The sequence below is a fragment of the Danio rerio genome, chromosome 21 (genome assembly GCF_052040795.2).
Source record: "Danio rerio strain M-AB ecotype USA chromosome 21, GRCz13ab, whole genome shotgun sequence".
Classification (NCBI taxonomy): domain Eukaryota; kingdom Metazoa; phylum Chordata; class Actinopteri; order Cypriniformes; family Danionidae; genus Danio; species Danio rerio.
The window spans coordinates 20,304,040-20,322,666 of record NC_141041.1 but is presented as its reverse complement, the minus strand read 5'-3'; the positions used below and the strand labels follow the sequence as shown (position 1 = coordinate 20,322,666).

The 18,627-nt window shown below is 34.0% G+C and overlaps 2 protein-coding genes and 1 non-coding gene across 4 annotated transcripts; all 3 read right to left on the bottom strand.

The window, feature by feature from the left end:
- Positions 1 to 253: 253 nt before the first annotated feature.
- nkx6-1 (NK6 homeobox 1) lies at positions 254 to 3,226 on the bottom strand. The gene is given in 3 exon segments (NM_001002475.1): positions 254 to 1,245; positions 2,075 to 2,247; positions 2,367 to 3,226. Coding segments are annotated over 3 exon segments (939 nt in total). The 5' UTR covers positions 2,887 to 3,226; the 3' UTR covers positions 254 to 999.
- Positions 3,227 to 6,783: 3,557 nt separating this feature from the next.
- On the bottom strand, positions 6,784 to 13,584 carry rpl17 (ribosomal protein L17). Of its 2 annotated transcripts, none has more exon segments than NM_001243037.2 (7): positions 6,784 to 6,864; positions 7,063 to 7,254; positions 7,401 to 7,499; positions 11,973 to 12,107; positions 12,921 to 12,961; positions 13,036 to 13,085; positions 13,548 to 13,584. In NM_001243037.2, coding segments are annotated over 6 exon segments (555 nt in total). In that variant the 5' UTR covers positions 13,076 to 13,085; positions 13,548 to 13,584; the 3' UTR covers positions 6,784 to 6,816.
- On the bottom strand, positions 6,960 to 7,022 carry LOC137488882 (small nucleolar RNA SNORD58). Its single transcript, XR_015520945.1, has one exon. It is a non-coding gene; the product is annotated as a small nucleolar RNA SNORD58 (small nucleolar RNA).
- Positions 13,585 to 18,627: the final 5,043 nt, after the last annotated feature.

Genomic DNA, 18,627 nt, shown 5'->3' with positions numbered 1-18,627 from the left:
AATATTAAGACAATACCTGAGAAGCTTATTTACTTTCTGAAAAAAAATTAACGAACAATAATACAAATTATTTAATATATATAGCTAATGCTTATGCAAAAGTGAAACAACTTCTTCCCGAAGCAGATTCATAAATTGGGTCACCCAAAACAAACTGCTCAATCATAAGTAACGTTTTATGAATGCCTGAAATCTCAACTGTGATTTATTCACAAAATAGTTATATTTGGATAACAAAAAGGAAAATATCCCATACGTTTAACATTTTATTAAATAAAAGTGCAATACACACGAACCTGCATGGCGCATTTTGCAGGATCCAAAACACTGTTACAAACTTAAAATATCATAAATTAATCATGGGGGAAAATAAAAGAAACATCCTAACATTGGGAGACGAACACTATGCATTATATTACAAATATACGGTTAGGTGTTTGTATTTACACTTGTTAAAGCCAGATAAATCTTTTGACTGAGCCTCAATTTGAGCTGTCGCTCATATGTCTTTTGCCATTAGTGTGGTAAATTCTGAAAGGTGTTATATATTTCTATTGTTGTTTATTTTTAAAGATCAAATGGTTGAGGGAACTTACACTCAGAGAAAAAATAAAATAACTCGTGGTGATAAGCACCTACACAAATTAATGATATGAAAAAAATGCAAATCACAAAGCCTTAACCAAAAATTAAACTGAAGCGAAGTGAACGAATTCTGTCATGTTTACTATTCAAAATATTTTACACATAAATATTCACAGTAATATAATTCCTATGCGATACAACTCACGCTGTTAATTTACAAAAAAGTACCGTTGTCTTTATGTTGAAACGTGTCTATAGCAGACACTGATGCACGTTCAGTTCCACCAATAGTGCATATTCCTCTGATCTGCATCCTTCCTCTCAAACCAGAGCTCAAACTTGGTGGGGGAAAAGTAGCATATATTAATTTTGACACTTCTTGAAGAATCTGACAACCCATTTCCCGTTTCCTTTTTACGAGCTCTCGTTTTCCGACGTGTGAATGATAAGAGCTGTGTTCGGTTTGTGTTTTTTCAGTAACTGTGTAATTTTTTCATCGTCCGAGTTTGGGTCTAAAGGTTTATTGTAGTCGTCGTCGTCGTCTTCATTTTCCGAAGCTCCTTTCAGCCTCTCGGTTTCTGAATCTTGTTTTTTCTTCGCCGAGGCCATTTCAGCCGCGTGCCGTTTTCTCCATTTTGTTCTTCGGTTTTGAAACCACACCTTTACGATTGAAAGCGAGATAAAATTTATTTTAATAAACAGATAAATTATGATTCATTACAAAATTAACAAATAAATAAATAAAATAAACTCAGCATGCCAAATGGACATTACTATAACAGTCTGTTCGGAAATTAAAGTGATTATTCCTGTCTTAACCTGCTGGAAAAATAAATCATTTTGAATCAGCTTTTGAGGAAAAAAAACTTAAATTAAAATTATTTTCATGACTAATCTGGAGAGCTGGAAAAATATTTTAAAATAAACTTTCAAGGAAAAAACAGGGAATTACATTAAACATATTTACAGAAAAAATACGAGCAGGGTTAAGAGGTTTTCAGATCTATAGCCTATTATTGCAATAATTGTAATAAATATTTGCAAAAGAGCATATTGCATTTTCATTTATTCATTCATTTTAAATTATTTTAACGCGTGAAATAGGCTAAATACAATAGTCTGTAATTGAACATTAAAACGAGACTGCTCCTGTAAATAGCCAACAATGATATAGAAAATAAATTAGTAAATAAAAGTCATAAATTAAAGCATTGCAAACTGTTGAAGAAACATATTATGCCGACCCTCCCATGCATCATCCTCCATCATCCCCCGAATTCTCTGACTTGTATGATAGATAGATAGATAGATAGATAGATAGATAGATAGATAGATAGATAGATAGATAGATAGATAGATAGATAGATAGATAGATAGATAGATAGATAGATAGATAGATAGATAGATAGATAGATAGATAGATAGATAGATAGATAGATAGATAGATAGATTTCCTCGTTCCTTCGTCATAAACTATTGGGTGTCTTACCTTGACTTGACTCTCTGTCATTCCTAAAGAGTAGGCTAGTCGGGCTCTTTCAGGGCCGGCTAAATATTTCGTTTGCTCAAATGTTTTTTCCAGTGCAAAAATTTGCTGCCCGGAAAACGTCGGTCGCGTGTGTTTCCTTTTCCCATCTTTGTCGAGCAGAACTGAGTTTTGATCTGTAAAGGAAGACAATCCAAATTAGCTAATGATATTTTCGCATCCTTTAATGGTGATTATGTTTGTTATTATTGTTAATAAGTTATCATTCAGACGCTACAACAAAAAGTGCACTTACGTGGTGAGCACGCAAATCTGGCATCTCTCCAGTGTGGGCTTTGCATAACTCCAGGCCAGAATATCGGGGTTCTGCCGGGAAGCTCTGTCAGGGGTTTGGGATAGCGAGCCACCGCTACAGCCGCGGCACTAGGGCTGAAATAAAGCCCTGGAGGCGGTGGGGGACTCAGGCTGCTGAAACGGGGCAGTCCAGACAAGATTCCTGCGGGAGAACAAGCCACCGAGGGTCGGCTGAGGATGTCGTTTATTCCGTGAGGTGTGGCGATCGCGCACTGCTGGGCTGATGCGAGAGCTGAAAGTCCACTGGAGGTTTTGATCCCCGGGGACGAGACCGGGATCCCACCTGGATTCGGAGAGGTAGCTGTCGGTGAAGTGGAGGATGCTGGTCCAGTGGAAGATAACGGGTAGGCTGGGTAAAGCGGCGTCTTCATCTCGGTCATACTGTGTAAAGCAGCTAAAGGTGGGGTATTGAGTAGGAAAGCGCTTTGGCGAGACCCGTCCATTTGCCCCACCGCTAACATAACCAAGACACAAACTACAACTTTAACTAAATATCGCGCAAGAAGCAGGACAGTGACCCGGGAAAACGTGAAAACAAACGCAGAATACTAAATGAAGAGGAGAAACGAAAAATAAACAAAAGACACCTTGCGATATGGAGCCAAAAAAGTAATTTCTCTAAAAAAATCCCAATCAGTTGTACTGGAGCTTCATACTCATCTCCTCTGGCCAATATCCATTCTGTTCTTTTAGATCTTGCATGATACAACAGAGCGTCGTCCTTTCAAAAGAGTGTTTTTGAAATCTATAAATAAAAAGAGAGTCTTTCTGGGTAGTTCACATGAAGATCTGGGAGATAATAAAACATTTTCATCAACCTGCTGTCTTTTGCTGCAAAAAGTCAAAACTTTGAGAGCGTGCATGGGAAAGTAGAGGGGCTCGGCGCGATCTGATTGGCCGAGGGCGGCAGTGACGCGACTCGTGTCAGCTGAGTGTCTGAACTGAATTTAGGAGTCTGTCCTCATTGGTTCTCATTTGCACATTAAAAGAGCTGCCATCCGACCCACTATTAAATACAAAAAGGGGACAAAATCAATCTAGTCAATTTGAGATCTATTTCTTAAATAAAGGGACATCTGCATGCGTGCCGGTCATGTGAGGCGCTCGGATATCTGATGAGCTGGAAAGTCTCTGCGGACAGGCTTAAACACTCCGCAGATAAATCACGAAACAATCGCACATTCATGAAGCTCGAATAAATACCTAAATCATATTTTACTTCAGCTCCGATATCCAAGTTAAAATTGCTTCCCATCATCTTCTCAGACAATCCTTTCTAGCACTTTTCTGTCAGAGTACTATTATTGGCCTTTTTTGAGTTAATATAAATTAATAATAAATTAAGTCTTAAAGGTTCTGTTTCTATCAATGTATGACTATCTGCAACGGAAATAAACAGTAGCCTGTAACCTAAATTACTGCACAAAAGATAATGAAGCTAATTTGGAGACACTATATTATTTAATAAAATTATGCAAGACAATGAAATAAAAACTATTTTGTGAGATGGTATATCTCTTTCTCGTTTTCTCAACAAAACCACCTGATATGGCCTGATGCAAAATGTAAGTGTTGCAGCATCTAGTGGTAACAGAGTGAAATACCAGATGCTGGGAAATGACAACTGGCCCCGCTTTTCATCACATAAATTGATGTAGGCCTATTTATTTTGGTTAGGATGTACACAAAACCCTCCCTAAATTTTGATTCACTTAGAGCAACAATTATTTTTAGGTCTAAACATTAAAAATATAACAGATAAGTAACATTGCACATATATATGTGTGTGTGTGTGTGTGTGTGTGTGTGTGTATATATATATATATATATATATATATATATATATATATATACACAATCACATACATACATACATATATATACATATATATATATATATATACACACACACACACACATATATACACACATGTATGTATATATATATATATATATATATATATATATATATATATATATATATATACATACATATATATTTATATACACACACACATATATATATATATATATATACACACACACACACATATATATATATATATATATATATATATATATATATATACACATATATATATATATATACACATATATATATATATATTACTTGCACTAAATGTGATTCATATTTTGGTGATATGATAGATTTGATGTGTGAACGTGTGTGCTAAATTACGCAGCTCAATAGGGAAAAAAAGCTCAACCCTTTTTTTTTTTGCATTACTCGTCGATGGAAATAGTGGTGCTACGTTGCCCTCTATTGGTGATTGCAGCACTGTGCAGTTTAGTAAAAATCCACAATATGAGGGGTTCCCAAACCTTTCAGCCCACGAGGCCACGACCCCCAAAATAACAAGGCCAGTGGCTTGTGACCCCGGCATTCCTCGGAGGCATAAATGTACAAATATAGCATACACAGCAATATGCCTATATAAACACAAGCATATTGACAACACAAAAAAGTGTAACAGACTAACAACGAGGCTATAATTTATATAGTCATTTAATTCAATATTACCCTCACCTAATGAGACTGGTGGGCACAATGTTTTCAGCACAAGTCTATTCTTGGTTTAATTTTGAAGACCGCCACTCAGAAATCATTGGCAATATTCAGTTGTGACCTGCATTTATTTTAATGTATGATTGCCATAAAGGTGTCCAAGTTTAAACCGGTGCTGTAAGATCAGTTTGCTGCAGCTGACGCTATTGCTGTGGTTAATTTAACAAACACACATGTTGTTGCTTTTTAATGTAACTATTAACTACTATTTTTATCTTCTGTGGGTTATGGATAAAATACTGTAACTCAAAGTATAAAACTTCTTTGACTTTTGAAAATCACCAAGCGATCCCTTAATTGTTCGCCGGCACCCACTTTATGAACCACTGTACTACAAAATGATAATAGGAAATGCTAAATATTCAGGTTTTGGAAATTATTAAACGTGAAATCCCTTTACACTATAGTTGTGTTAAGCAGAACACATTTGCTTTCTGTCAGCTACGCATATTTCTTGAAATAGAAAGTTTCACTTTCAAATGAAAAATTGATACTTTGTTTTCAGATCTTTATAGAAGAAAAAATGTACTCTCTCTTATATGTGAAAAATCCAGCAAAAACAGAAAGACAAGCCTTAATATTGTCCATAGCTCTTGGAGTAGAAATACATTTCTCATGTGTAGTTTGATTTACAGATTGTCTGGCTCAAGTTTTTTGATCTGAAAGAAACTCCTCTACTAAATGACTAAAAAGCAACTTTAACCATAAATCTGACTTGAACAAATTAACTACATGGTCAAAAATAAATTCTTTTAACCAAAGAAAACAAATGAAGATCTTTGAGTGTCCTCTAAATCTTAAGAAAACAGGATCACCAATAAATACAGCAAAAACATTTTTCCTTTAACAAGGTATTCAAATTACAGGCCAATGGAATCCAGGATGTGATTGTGTTCTGAATGTTGTTTTGCACATTAGTTTATATTTATTGAGATATTTCTGTTACATAAACAGTAATATACCTGAACTGTTAAGTCATATTTTTAAAGCAAGGGTTTTTAATAGCCATCACACTTTTAACAGCAGTAATAACAAAGGCTGCAGATCTGGATAATCTCTTCCAATTGTGACTATCCATATTTTTTTACATCATCTTTTAAAAGCAACTCCTATCTGATTGTCAGCATTTACACAGCACACTGCAAAGGCACAATGGCCAGGGGGGGGAAAAAAGCAGGCACTGACTATCAGCTGATAATAAATGAGCACCCTTTTCTCTGTTCCTGTATTTAATCTGTTCGGGTTTTTTTTTTTTATTCTATTGGTCATCTTTTAATTTAGGCCTTTTAAACCAGTTGGCATTTTAATGTAATGTCCATGGTGTAACTTTTTGCACGATGTGTGCAATGGTTTACTATTAGTTTATATTGGTTACGTGGCGAATATTGCGATCCCTCTCACCCTCATTAATTGTGCTACATGATGTTATACAATATAAAAGCTTTTTTTAGTCCTCGTGTATGATATTTAAAGTTTGCAACTCTGGTTTTTAAATGATGCGCGGCTCACACTGGCAGGTAAAAATCCGATCTACCTGCTTAAACTGCAGATAGGAGGGCACATCAGATTACTATCGGATAAACTTCCACATATTAACAAGTCCTGAATCTGGTTTTGAGTAAATTGGAATCCATGTAATTTTTTCCTGCTTACATGTACATGGGCTTTATCCGATCTGTGCCACATGGAAGAAAAAAAAATAAATCGAGAGTTGATTTACTTGAACAATGCAGTGAGAATGCAGCCTAATTAAAAAAAAAAGACAGAGTCATGGTGTAGTACGAATGTTGGACTTTATTTACATTTACTCCCGAGCCATAAGCTTCTGCTTCTTCAGTTTCTTCTGAGAAACCTGCAGAAAGACAGAAAATGAATGATTACCGTGCATTCACCAACAGCAGATCCTAATGTAAGAGTCATTTACACAAATGCACCCAACACACAACAGCTGCTCAGAAACTCGTCTCTTCATTAATTCAGAGGTGTCCTAAGTGGTGGTCATCATTACAGCCATGTGTACTGCACTCATGAGGAATATCCCTCATCATACCTTTTTCTTCTGAGAAACTTCCTCCTCAGGTTTGGGAACGATCTGCTCCTTCTCGGTGAGGATCATCTCGATATGGCAGGGGGAGCTCATGTAGGGGTTGATGCGTCCGTGAGCGCGGTAGGTACGTCGCCGCATCTTTGGGGCCTTGTTTACCTGGATGTGCTCGATCACCAGAGAGTCCACATCCAAACCCTATAAATAAATGCAACAACAGGAGATTAAATACAGCCAAGCCAGGATGACCGTAGGAGGAGGAGAAAAAAGAAAAAAGTCAAACTCATAATTGTAAAGTCTATTGTAATTTGAACTGTAGACTTATCCAGTGTAAATGTTCATACCTTGAGCTCAGCATTGCTTTCTGCGTTCTTCAGCATGTGCAGGAGGAACTCTGCGCTCTTCTTAGGCCAGCGTCCCTGTGTCCAATCATGCTGCTTAGCCTAAAAATTCAGATGAACAAGGTTAACCAAGTTCTTTATTCAACTTTGACATTATGCTACAACACAGTCCAAAAGCTTTTTTTTCCTTAAAAAAAAAAAAAAAAGTATTTAACAAAGATGTAGTAAAACGATCAGATTTCATAATATATACGAATATATTATATATATCTAGTTTCACATTCAAAGCATGCGATTTATTTTCCGAACAACTTTTATAATGCAATTAAAACAAATTTAGACCCTACAGGAAATGTTCTACCAAATATTCCGCCACTGTTGGGTTACTTTATAGTTCATAAAAAAAAATTAAAATAACAATTTCTTAAATTAAATTAAATTCTTACGTTTCAAAAGAAATTAAATTACTTGACTCAACACTAAATATCCCTATAGACCAGGTAGGGTTGTAACGGTATGAATTTTTCACGGTATGATAATCGTCTAAAACAATACCACGGTTTGACGGTTTCGCGGTATACGGTATGTTACAAAATAATAGAACAGTGAAGCAAATTTGACTTTTTACAAATAATATATTTTTAGTTACTATAAACAACACCACTTACAATGAACAAATAAAAATAAGAAAATAATAAATAATGTGTCAAAGTCCAAATAAAGTCCAAATAAACATGGTGCAAATCCTCAGTAAAAAATAGATATAAATATTTACTATACTATAAATAGTTACATAACGAAACTAGATTCAATATGGAACATCCCTAGGTTTTATGTGCCAGCATGGATATGGTTGTCTATGGATATGGATTTGGATATGGTTGTCTGCAATGCAGACAAACAGCTGCATCTTCATTTGCGTCTTTTGAAAACAGCAAGAGCAGCAGTTCGTCTTTGCTGTGTCACTGTTTTGTCATGTTTCTGTGCTGCTGTGCATGCAAAAGTACTTAGTATGAGAATTATTTCATGCAAAACTTTTTTTTTGCGTTTTATTTAGCCGCGCAGAAATGTATGCCTTTCTCTCATTCCGTGTTGTTCAAAAAGCTTGGTCCACAAACAAAAGCGAAACCTATGCTTATTGGTTGTGATATAGCGAGTTTGAACCAATCTGGGCATGGAGGAGGGATAATGCATCAATGTATCATGTCTGATTTGTCCGGAGACACAGTGACAAGCGTTTCTTTGTCAAATCAGCGTTGTCAAATGTTGATGACGTAACCGCACTGATTCCGGAGCCTCTGAAAGTCCGCGAATGTTATGTGATACAGCACTGGAAAGCTGAGATTCTCTTCTTTATGCCAATCTTTGAATTGTATGAATCGGATGAGCGGATCAAAAGTTATTAAACATTTAAGAGCAATACTTATTTTTAGCCGCGGGCGGCTGTCTCGGTCTTTTAGGGTTAAAACCGTTGATATGCAATTGTTCATGGTATGATAATCGTGCACGTTCAAATCGTGGTAAACCGTCATACCGGTATATTGTTACAACCCTAAGACCAGGGGTCATCAGTTTTGTTTTTGGAAGTCCAGTGCCCTGCAGGGTTTAGCTCCAACTTGCCTCAACACACATGCCTTGGTGTTTCAAGTATACCTAGTAAGGCCTTGATTGGCTTGTTCAGGTGTTCGATTATGGTTGGAGCTAAAATCTGCAGGACACCGGAACTCCAGGAACAAGTTTGATGATCCCTGCTATAGACCATTTTAAGGGATGTAAACAAAAACAATTGTCCCAGCGCATTTCCTGTTTTACATTTTTTTATTTCTATAGCTTCCGAGAATCCAAAGAGCCACATATTGGTAAATTATGTTATTATGGCTGTTTTGAATTGAGTTATGATTGAATTGCCTCGTTACAGTTATGAAACGGTTTGATAACAAGCAGGATGTGTTCATAGGCCAATGACATGACCACATTGAAATGGTCAAGAAATCTCACAAACAACATTTAATCCTTAAATTTTTAGGTAAACTGAAGAAGTTTACTAGAAAACTAAAAATTTCAAATTAATGAGACCATATTTCATGCACAAACATTCCTCTGCCTGCCTGAATGAATTTATCAATAACGGCTGAATATGTACATTATGGTACATACGGCAAAGACTTATAAAAAGTTACTTAAAGATTGCATTAATCAGTGGATAAGTCATTTAACTCTAGTAACTGGTAACTTTGTAATCAGTGTAGAGTAGTTGTACCTTTTTAAAAAAGTAACTAAATGTGTTACTTTAGGGAAAGTAATGTGAATGTTATTGGTGGGTTTTCTTTAAGATTGGCTTAAAATTGCAATATTGCTTATAAAGTAACCTTACCCAACACTACACAAAACATTGTTCCCATACTACACTCATTACAGATGCATCTTACATTAACTTGGGTAGTTTATCATTAAATGTTTTAGTGAAAGTCCCTGCAAACTTTCATTTTACTGTTGTGAATATCGGATTTAATATATGGATTTCAAAGACTTCTAGTGGAGTGTAAATAACTAAAAAATTGGTGTATAATGTCTCTGAAAAAATCCATTGACTGAATAACCCGTTTCTTTAGAACATTCAGTTCAGGTTTTCAGCTAGTTCTACCGTTTATACAATTTGACTTCAGAGGTTTAAGTGATCACAAATTGATCATTCAAGACTTTCCTACTATCCCTCAAATTTTTAATAATGTGTAAGACAATCCTTAACACAATTACTAACAGTTTCAACAATCTCCTTGTTTTCTTGGCTAGTGTTATGCCAATATTTGGCCCTCGAAGCAGATTAACATCTTTCCCATGACCACAGGATGTGTCGCACGACATGGTTTAAGAAATGAGAAGGTACTCTGCATCAGTTAGGATTAAATAACTTGTTACCAGCTGAAACAGTCATCCATGCTGCAATTATGGATGCACTATAAGACTTTTGAAAGCGCTGTAAGACTTTAGAAAATCAGTCACAATATATATATATATATATATATATATATATATATATATATATATATATATATATATATATATATATATATATACACACATACACACACACACATGCCTGATATCAGATGGCCAGAAAATTATATAAAAAAGATATATAATTTACTAAAATGTTGTTTGTGATGCAGAAAGTCCAGAGACGGATTTTTGTACACCACAATTTTATATTCAATTCACTTTAATGTGTGATATGACTAAAAAATAGGGGTTTCACGATTTCGATTATAATCGAAAACGATCGAAATTTATGCTCAATTTCGATTATCGAATCAAAAAATAGAATCGTCGATGCTGCGACGCCCCCCATGTCATGTCAGCTTGGCTTGCCAAGCAAGAAAAAAACAGGCTTGTTGCAGTGCTTGTTAAACTGCAGAAGCAGGAGACCCGTCGACAGAACTTAAACCCTCTCCTTTTTCATGTTGTTATGTTGACAACGTTCGTGTAGTCGACAAAAAAAAAAAACACAGTTTTGCAAGCTCTGCTATGTATGTACGTATTACGTATGGTTCGTCCGATAGACAACACCGGCCTCGCAATCCTCCGCCCGCCCCTGTTGCAAATCCGCTCGCGAAAAGTACACACTCAGGCCCTGTTTACAGTCTTTGTTTTTAAATGGCATTTTAGAACGACGACGATTTGACATCCACAGTGGCGTGTAGCATTTCCTGAGCAGCCCTCCTTCCTCTCTACCTCTAAAAATGCACATCACGTGACCACACAGACACACTCACAGCCATGCGCTCGAGACAGCAGGTCCAGGCAGTCAGAGGACTGCTTCAATCTTTCACTCACTTGTACTTAGTCATTTTAGCGTACACCTCAGATACTGTTGGCTGGTTCCTGTTGGTTGTGCGTGTTTTTTACCGACGCCATTATAACGACACAGATCACTGCCTATTCACGAGTCCCGCAGAAAAAAAGTGATTGACAGGTGGTAATTATGTGTGTATCTTGCCTTTATTCATTTACTGTATGATTTGTTTATGGGTAAAACAAAGACCATGCAGGTCAGGTAGTTTAAACGGTAGGCTAGAAATAATTAATTGGTCATTAATTAATTAATTATTCATAATCGAAAATGTAATCGAATCGTGCCTTTAGAATCGAAAATGTAATCGAATCGAGGATTTGGAGGATCGTGACACCCTTACTAAAAAGCGATCATAAACATTCTCAATTCAGATGAGCAGCGGCTCAGACCAGGAAACAGTATTCCAGACATCACTAATATATCATGACTTAACAAGCGGAATTGCGTAGTGTCAGTAAAGAGAGAAATAATGAATGCTAATGGCTTTACCACCCACAGAAATTAATTTAACATTTAAATCTCAATATTACTTTTACTGTTTAGTCAAGTAAATGGAACCTTGATAAACAAGAGTCTTAATCTTAAAAACCCACGAATTCTTGTACAAGCAGCTCAGAACAATGCATTTGTTGTCCAATTTCAAATTTAAAGCATTTCATGTTGTGCTTATGACAACGCATTTTAAACAGTCATTGTTTAAAACGGACTGGACAAAACCTGACCTGAGCACAGCGGCCAACACCCCCGTTGTAGCGACGGAAGGGAACACACTGGTGCTTGACGATCACATCCTTCAGGTACTTGTTAGCCTTGCGGATGTGCATGCCCTTGATGGCCTGAGCGGTTTCACGGGTGTTCTGAAGGGAAAAAGTTAAATATTAAATACAGTTATTAAAGAAAAGAAAGAATAAACATAACATTCTAAACTTCACTGGCACTAGGGCTGCTCTACTATTACCATTATGGTCAGAATTGCAATTATATCATTTTAAACAATTATTAGGCAGCCATGTGACCAAAACTTTTATTTAAATGTAGACATACAAATAGCATATATACAATATATACCTTACAAGCACTCAATTAACACTTATGGCTACTCAACAATGTTCTTTCAAGTGATCATCACAGGACAACCGTGAAGATCTGATTCGTTCTCTCAATGAGAATAAGCTAAATTACTAATAACGGACGACTGAATCTAGGGATGAAATTAATCTCAGTAGAGTTTGAATTGTTTGAATTTTAAATGGAACTTTTTTAAAGATAAATTACTTTAAAGCAGAAACAATTCAGGCTAAACAGTTAAAATAAATAATTGACTTCTGCTCTTTACTGATCCAAAAACACCTCACATATACCTTGGGAACAGTAACGACAGAAACTTTAGAGGTAAGTTTTTAAAACAGCAGTAAACCATAAATGCCTAACCATCCTGGATTAGAAATAATCTCATTTGTACCTTAGACGGAGAAAATAATAACGCTTTTATAGACAAATACGAACCCCATTTACAATTATGAATAACTTGAGCAATTTTTATAATTACCCCAAGCCTTTCTGCCCACTAATCACCCAAACATTAGCATGGCAGTTAGCACAAGCTTCAGGAGTGTCAATGAATGTCATTCTCCACAATAACTCAAGTGTTCAAGAGAGTTAAATCTTACCTTGAAGTGAACACGAAGGTTGGAGCCCCTCGACTTGCATGCTGTAAAACACAAACACAATTATTTAACCAACACAAAACCATACAGACATATGAAGTAGCGGTTACACACTCACATTTAGTCGGGTTCTCTGGGTCGAGAGAGTAGCGGACCATTTTCAGAGATCTACAGACAAAAAGAAAAAAAAAGTTAATTACACCTTAAAATAAGACACGGTCATATTAGCATATGTACGACTAGCACTGTAACCGAGCGTTTGTTCAGGGTCCGCACGTTAATGTTATAACGTTACTGCACGCGTCGACTCGTGCACGTATACTGTCAGCTCCGATTATACTGTTCGTCTGTCTTAATACACGTTGTAACGTTAAATTTGATTCATTCGCTCTTAAGCACATGTATGCGAATACCTCCACGGGCTCTGGAAAATGGCAGAACACTGACGCTCGTCCTTCCAGAAAATATCATCATGATTTATACCTTATATCAATTCATACTCTCTGTGATTATTGTTCATAAGTTTACTAAACGTGTCGATGTGATATTTGGATGTATATGTTTATGATGATGGCGATATTAAATGGATTATTTTAAGCATCGCTGCAGTGGATTCATACTGGCACTTACGTTCTCAGGCCGCGGAAGGAAAGAGGAAGTGAAAGGCATTCTGGGAGAACAAATCCGCTCCGGCTTCTTCGCCCGTAGTAATGAGGGATTTCATAAAGTGTAGCGCCGCACAGTGGAGCAGTGATATATCAAATATTGATTACACCTGCTTTAAAAAAAAAAAAAAAAAAAAAATATATATATATATATATATATATATATATATATATATATATATATATATATATATATATATATATATATATATATATATATATATATATTATAAAGTGCACTGTAGGCTTCTTTTTAAAAATATATATTTTATGAACATATGTCAGATTCACTGATCTATAATATAGTTGATAGTAGATGGATATGATTATCCATCAGATTTGGGTCTGAAAATGTCTTCAAAATATAATCTCACAAGGGAACTTCTATTTATATGCAGAAATTATGGTTAAAAATGATTTCCCTGTAATTTATAAAGTATGTCATACTATGCTTAAGGCTAAACCTAATGGCCTTGCTCATTTACAGTTTTTCTCAGTCACTTTGGTCCCTTTCTCAGATCAGTTGAAATTCTTGAAACTCCCTGTTCAATCTTCACATCACTGTGTCACTTGTGCACATCAGAAAAAAAAGTGTCTCGTTATGAACAAGTTGCAAATGTATCTGTACATCCATGCAAATGATTATGTGCAATTCTCTGATGTTTTCTACATTGTCAATTGCTTATGTCATGTTGATAAAAACTTATTATTTTGATCTCTGTTGAATGGTCTCATGTTTAATGGTCTCACCCCCACAGCATTTTATATCTTGTTCATGGCATAAGTCTTTATGCAAAATGACTGAACAAGTTGTCCTGTTTTGTCAGAATGCATTTTTCTATACATTTTCAGTAGACTTTTTTTTCTAAATCTGTTAACAATTGGTAAATTTCTCCCAGGTTCCTCTTGACTTTTTTTTAATGGTGTATCTGAAAGTAGATTGTTTTGTTTTTCTTTGTGCTATGCAGTGCTGTCTTTTCCGTTCTGTATCACAATGGCATGATCTGCCAACAAATTACAGTAAAAAGAGTAAAAAACAAACAAACAAACAAACAAACAAACAAACAAACAAACAAAACAAACAAGCAAACAAAAAAGGCATATAGTAAATTGCCAAAATTAAGTAATTTGACTGTCTTATCCGTGCAAAATGACAATGACTTGTCATTCTGATGGCATTGATAAGAAATTTAGTTTTCAGCGATGAACTAAGGATTTTGAGCAACATACTGGATTTTGTTGGTAATCCATGGTGTTTTCCTATTTGTATGCAATGTTTTGAGAAATGCACTTACTGTTTTGGAAATTTCAATTCTAATCTGAGAAATGCTCCAGAGTGACTGAGAAAATCTGAAATGAAATGCCACTTGTCATTTAAAGGGATTGGTAAAAAAGAACCAAAGTTTTTAGTTTAAGACCTTAGACTGACACATTTACGACCTAAAATTTAGTAATAAAATTATAAAAAATGTGTTTCAGCCAAAGAAAAGAATCACTCCAAGGGGAAAATTTCTTTGGAATTCTTTAATCGATAAAATTAATTTGAAAAAAGCTTGGCTCTCACCTTAAAGATTTTGTGTTCCCAACAAAGTTAAAGAAATACATTTAAAAGTGTTCATAATATCTACCCCACATTATATTATGAGATTATATCTAAATTTGGTAATCCTTATTTAAACTGTGTATTCTCTAACACAAGTATTGAATCGATTGATCATCTTTTTGTCAAATGCTCAAATGTTAAAGTGTTTTAGTCTGATTTATTTGTCTTTTTTTAACATAAAAATGTAAGTTTAACACAGATTTTTCCATGTTTAATATCCTTTGTTACTTTTCTCATGAAAAAATAACATAGAATTTTAGGCAATTTATTTACTTTATTGGGTAAATATTATATTCACAAATGTAAATTTTCTTCATCCTTACCTCATTTGCTTAATTCTCTTGGTGACTTAAATTGTTAAATTACTACTTTACAAAATGTTTACAGCAAAAAAAGTGTAAAAACTGTCAACTTTTAAAAGAACTCATTTTCATTTTCTTGTCGGCTTAGTCCCTTTATTAATCCAGGGTCACCACAGCGGAATGAACCTCTAACTTATCCAGCAAGTTTTTACCCAGCAGATGCCCTTCCAGCTGCAACCCATCTCTGGGAAACATGCACAAGCACATTCACACACACACACTCATACACTACGGACAATTTAGCCTTCCCAATTCACCTGTACCGCATGTCTTTGGACTGTGGGGGAAACTGGAGCACCCGGAGGAAACCCACATGAAGGCAGGGAGAACATGCAAACTCCACACAGAAACACCAACTGAGCCGAGGCTCATCCAGCGACCTTCTTGCTGTTAGGCGACAGCATTACCTACTGCACCACTGCCTCGCCCCTTTTAAAAGAACTTTTAAACAATATTTAATTTGATAGTTTTGCCTCTGTACCCTGTTTTTATCATTTTATTTTAGTATTATATATATATATATGTATATATATATATATATATATATATATATATATATATATATATATATATATATATATATATATATATATATATATATATATATTCTTGGTGTCATCCATTTTTTATGGTTAATATTATTGTATTGTTAAAACAATAAAAAATAAAATATAAAATAAATGTTTCGAATGTATATACATAGGCTATATAATTATTAATATAGCTATTTATTTAAAGATGAAATATAATTGTATCAGGTTATAACTAAAGATAAAACACTAAAACGACGATTATTTATTTAACTTTAAATATTTTGTGTATATATCTATGAGTACAATATAGATAATTGGCAAGCATATACGTTTGATGTTTCATTCTTACATGATTTCACCAATATTTTGATATTTTATTCTCACTAAAGTTATTTGAAACATAAACATGTTTTCTATGTGTATAAAACGAGACTATCGATCAGACTTTGATTTACTGAAACATATAAACGTCTTAAAAATATAAAATAAATTTGTTTTCAATATAAGTCTCGAATTATTTATATGATTATTGGTATAAAAATGATTAAATATGGATATAATTTTAAAATAGAATACTGAAAGCTATTATTTATTCAACTTAAAGTCTTTAGTGACAGGACTTTGAAAATGACGTTGCTCATCTTTCACCACTAGAGGGCAGAACAGGACAAACTTCAATGCTAAATGCTTCATTTTTGAATCACATTTTCTAGTGCTTTCCCAGAGATGGGTTGCGGCTGGAAGGACATCAGCTGCGTAAAAACTTGCTGGATAAGTTGGCGGTTCATTCCGCTGTGGCGACCCCGGATTAATAAAGGGACAAAGCCGACAAGATGATGAATGAATGAATTTTCTAGTGCTTGAATTTGATTTACATTAGACAAATGTCTATTTCAAAGAAAATAAAAAGTAAGTAATCGTTTATGATAGTCAAAATTCTGATTATTCTTGTATTATTATTATTAATTGTTAATATAAAGTTTATATATTAGTTATTTATTTAAATTGCATGATTCAATTATTATCAGTTTGCATTAATTATTCTATAATTATTAGACTATTTGAATCTAATTTGTATGCATTTGACTTATTTTTATGATAGATAGATGATGGATGGATAGATAGATAGATAGAAAGATAGATGGATAGATAGATAGATGGATAGATAGATATAGATAGATAGATAGATAGATAGATAGATAGATAGATAGATAGATAGATAGATAGATAGATAGATAGATAGATAGATAGATAGATAGATAGATAGATAGATAGATAGATAGAACTTAATATTATTGCTTTCTTTCAGAAAATGCTATGCTAAAGTGGTATTGTCTGTCTAATTGCATTTTCTGATTGGATTGTAAATAGCTTTCTATTTTACTTATTTACAGTTGTGTGAAATGATGTAAAAATAGAAGTGCATTGATTAAATTGCATGATTAAATTGTTATCATATTTATTCATTAGTTTGCATTCATTATTTTATAATTATTAGATTATTTTTATCAATTTGAATGCATTTGTTTTATTTGCATTTGCTTTAATAAACACTGTGATTATTGTCTGAGTTGTCTTAAATTATAAAATGTTTACCTAATGATATTTTGTGCTAATTATCAATATTTGATCATTTATTTTGACCTTTTTATTTTAATTGACTTCTAATTTGAATAATTTTTTACCAAGTTTATTTTCTTTTTAAATGTAACTGATAGCTCCTTTTTTAGCCTTTTAACAGTTTGAATGTTTACATTTAGTTATAAATGTTACTTGTAATAAAATTTAATTGGATATATTCAATTTTATTAACTTAAAATCCTAGATTAATCATAATTTGTATTCATGAATGTATAATTAATCATTGTATAATTTAGTTAGTATTTATATATTTATTTAATTGTAATGTGCTGAATACATTTACATTCTATTTTTATTAATTCGGTTATTTTATTTTCTTTAAAAATTTCTGACTTTCTTCATGGCCAAAATAAGCAAAGAATATTAAAAGAGACTCAATGGTTCATTTATCTCATCATAAATCTGCACATTGACAAAGTAATCTGTGAAAATGAGACTACAGCAACCACTGTACTGCATCAGTCAGATTCTTTATTTGGCACAGAGCAGAGAGCACTAATGCAAGAGATCAGAAAACATATGAGATGTGTAGCCAAAATCAAAAACTGCAACCACATTTCCTGTCAAGAGAAATAATGTAAGCTCTGCTTTTCCTCAGTGTGTGAAATGAATCCCACTGCTGCATCAGTCAGACAGACGCAGGCTTTGGCAAGCCATTTTAACATTTAATATATAAACTCTATTTCTCATGCTATTAGCACTTTTTAGATTATACAAATATTAGAGTATTTACCATTAAATACTAGTATTTATCAGCTATAGTGCTCAATCTTTAAAGAATAGTGCATATCTTTATGGATTTAAAAGAAAGATGCCAAAACTTCTTTGTGAAATATGGTGCTGTTTTTATTAGATATTTCTTACAAAATATCTGTTTATATAGTACTTATTTATTAGGAACTGTAA